The 2,445-nt window shown below is 44.0% G+C and overlaps 1 protein-coding gene across 1 annotated transcript; it reads right to left on the reverse strand.

Annotated features, from left to right (window-relative positions):
* Positions 1-363: 363 nt before the first annotated feature.
* On the reverse strand, positions 364-1,291 carry LOC115949370 (clathrin heavy chain 1-like; the record flags this gene model as incomplete). The annotated part of the gene is made up of 2 exons (XM_031065897.1): positions 837-1,291; positions 364-525 (listed from the first exon to the last, which is right to left on the reverse strand). Coding segments are annotated over exons 1-2 (399 nt in total), but the record flags the coding sequence as incomplete, so codon positions are not given.
* Positions 1,292-2,445: the final 1,154 nt, after the last annotated feature.

Below are 2,445 nucleotides of genomic sequence, written 5' to 3' on the forward strand. Positions count from 1 at the left end.
TTTTTTTTTTTTTTAATTTTCATCCAATAATTTGGAAATTAGTTGAGTCTGATACCAGGGATCAGCATCAAAGAAAGATTACCAGAGCTTTTCCCTCAAGCTTAGCCTGTGAAGCTGAGAGTCACATGTTTCAAGCAGCTAATTGGGCTGGTCATGACATGCCACTTAACTTCTCCACTCACAGATTCTTGCTACACCAGGTAGTCCAAGCTCTGCATGCACCACATGTCATATCCAGACTGACACAGTCCTTCACTTTCTTCCTTTAAATGCAACTTTTTGCATTAAACCACTTGTTCTCCTGGAAGCAGAGAACCAGGGTGAGTCACTAAAGATTACAATAGATTTAGAACCAAGCCTTACCTTACCCCCAGCTTGCCCTCTTACTGCAAAACAGAAGAGAGTGGATTCTTCAGCATTCCCTTCCATCTTGAACTGTGCAAAGCTGGCTGCATGTCCCTCGATGGGCTGGGACACTTTTCTGTCCACAGAGTACAGCTGCATTGCCCCCACTACACGGTTTTGCTACACAAAAAAGAACAAGTGTCAGGAAAAACAGGCACTGTGACAGTAATTCCATTCAATATTGGTCAATATGCTGCCATTTAAAGTTTCCTCTTACAACAGCATCACTTCAGACTCGACCTTGCACTAGTGTTTATATCATTACAAATCCAATTATAGTAATATGAGACTTTCAGTTACACTTAAGTTTCTTATTTGACTATTGAGACAAGCATTTAAGTTTAATAAAACAAACACATCAGTCCGGTTCCTGTAGAAGGAGACAACAAGACAAGCTCTGGGGTTTCCACACCTTCCTGGAGGTAAAGTACCTGTGCAGATATTCCAGTCAGCAAGAGCCATTTCTGCTTGGCATCAGTTCTGTAGTTGATGATCTGGCAGCCAGCAAGGCTGGAGTGGCGATCAAACATCTTCACGGGCTGGGACTCGCCCTCCATGCTCCAGTGGTAAACGGCATTATCCGTCACGAGGGCAACGGTGTTCAGAGAGATCCACTTCCAGAAGGTGACATCATCTGTCATGGTGTGAGCCTTCATCTTGCTCTTCATCTCAATGTTAAAGATTTGCAGCGTTTTCCCAGCTAGAAGACACAGAGTTGTTAGGCACGGGACAGAGCAGAAGAGCTGCACTAGGACATCAAACCCTGGGGACTTCCTTCAAGAAAAAGCTGTTCTACACTGGCAGACCTTCAGGGATCAGCTTCCACTTGGAACCAGACCACACTCCTGGGGCTGGTTTTACTGATTTGCCACTACTGAGCAATCAAACAGATGTGGAGAATGGGTTGGTAGGAGACAAAAGCTTCAGCCACACAAATGGGTTGGATGATACTTCACATACATCAAAACCAGGTCACAGTCATGCTGAGGCTCCTTGGAGCTCTGAGGGAAGCTGTCAGGGGCATTAAAAGCTATGTCCACATCTGTTTTAAGTATTAAAAGGGCACAACATGGAACAGTCAGGTTGGCAGAGGGCTTTTGTAATTCAGGCTAATCAACCAAAACCTTGGGGTTGCACTAATGGGATAGACAGCTACTGACTGCAAACCAGACTGACAGGAACTGTGCAGGGGAAGGAATCTAGGGACCAACACAAGCTCTAGAAGGCAAGAGGAAAACTTCTCCAAATCACATAGAATGGTGCATACAAACATCCTGAACAGCCACCTGCAGTCAAATCTACCAGTCTGTATAACACAGCGGCCTAAGAAATTATTTCTTCCTGTTGAGAAGATAAGAAAAGTTCTGACCAGTTCTACTACTTATGGGAGACAATTATTTAAGCACACAATAGTGTAGCCCAGGAGGAATAGAAAAGATCCCATGAAACTGGATCTGGATGCAGGCCAGAATATCTGCTACAGTTAGTAACTGCAGCCCAGCTTGAGGAAGTCACAGTGCCACAGAGGCAAGTGCCTGCACTCACCAAGGACTGATTTAGCTCAAAGCCATTAGCTCAGCAATTGATGCAAGATGCTGAGTGAGGAGTTTCTCCAGAACTTGGAGAAATCTCTCTACTACAGAGTTACTCTGGCTACAGGCAGCAGTTTGTTTCCACATCTAGTGCAGCTGGAACTTTAGGGTCAAGAGAGAGGACATTCAGGTAACACATTCCTACATGCTAGGCAAGGTATATTACAAGGCAAAATCTAGACTTGAGTCAAAGGGGTCAGTCCTGTTCATAAAAAGCTCAGTATCAAGATCCCAGTGATTTAAGTACACTTTGGGTTCTTGAGTAGATTAATTTTGGAAATCTTAGGGTCTCCCTTGCTTGGGAGGGATGAAAAACCTTAGAGTTTTAGGCCTTCAGTTGCTTAAACACCACTGTTCAGCCATGTGCACCATAAATCTGAGCCATTTTATTCTGCTTTTTCTTGTCGTAAGACACAACAGGTACTAGGTACAGTCAATTGAAGTAACT

Source organism: Geospiza fortis, unplaced genomic scaffold, assembly GCF_000277835.1.
Source record: "Geospiza fortis unplaced genomic scaffold, GeoFor_1.0 C13804667, whole genome shotgun sequence".
Taxonomy (NCBI): Eukaryota; Metazoa; Chordata; class Aves; order Passeriformes; family Thraupidae; genus Geospiza; species Geospiza fortis.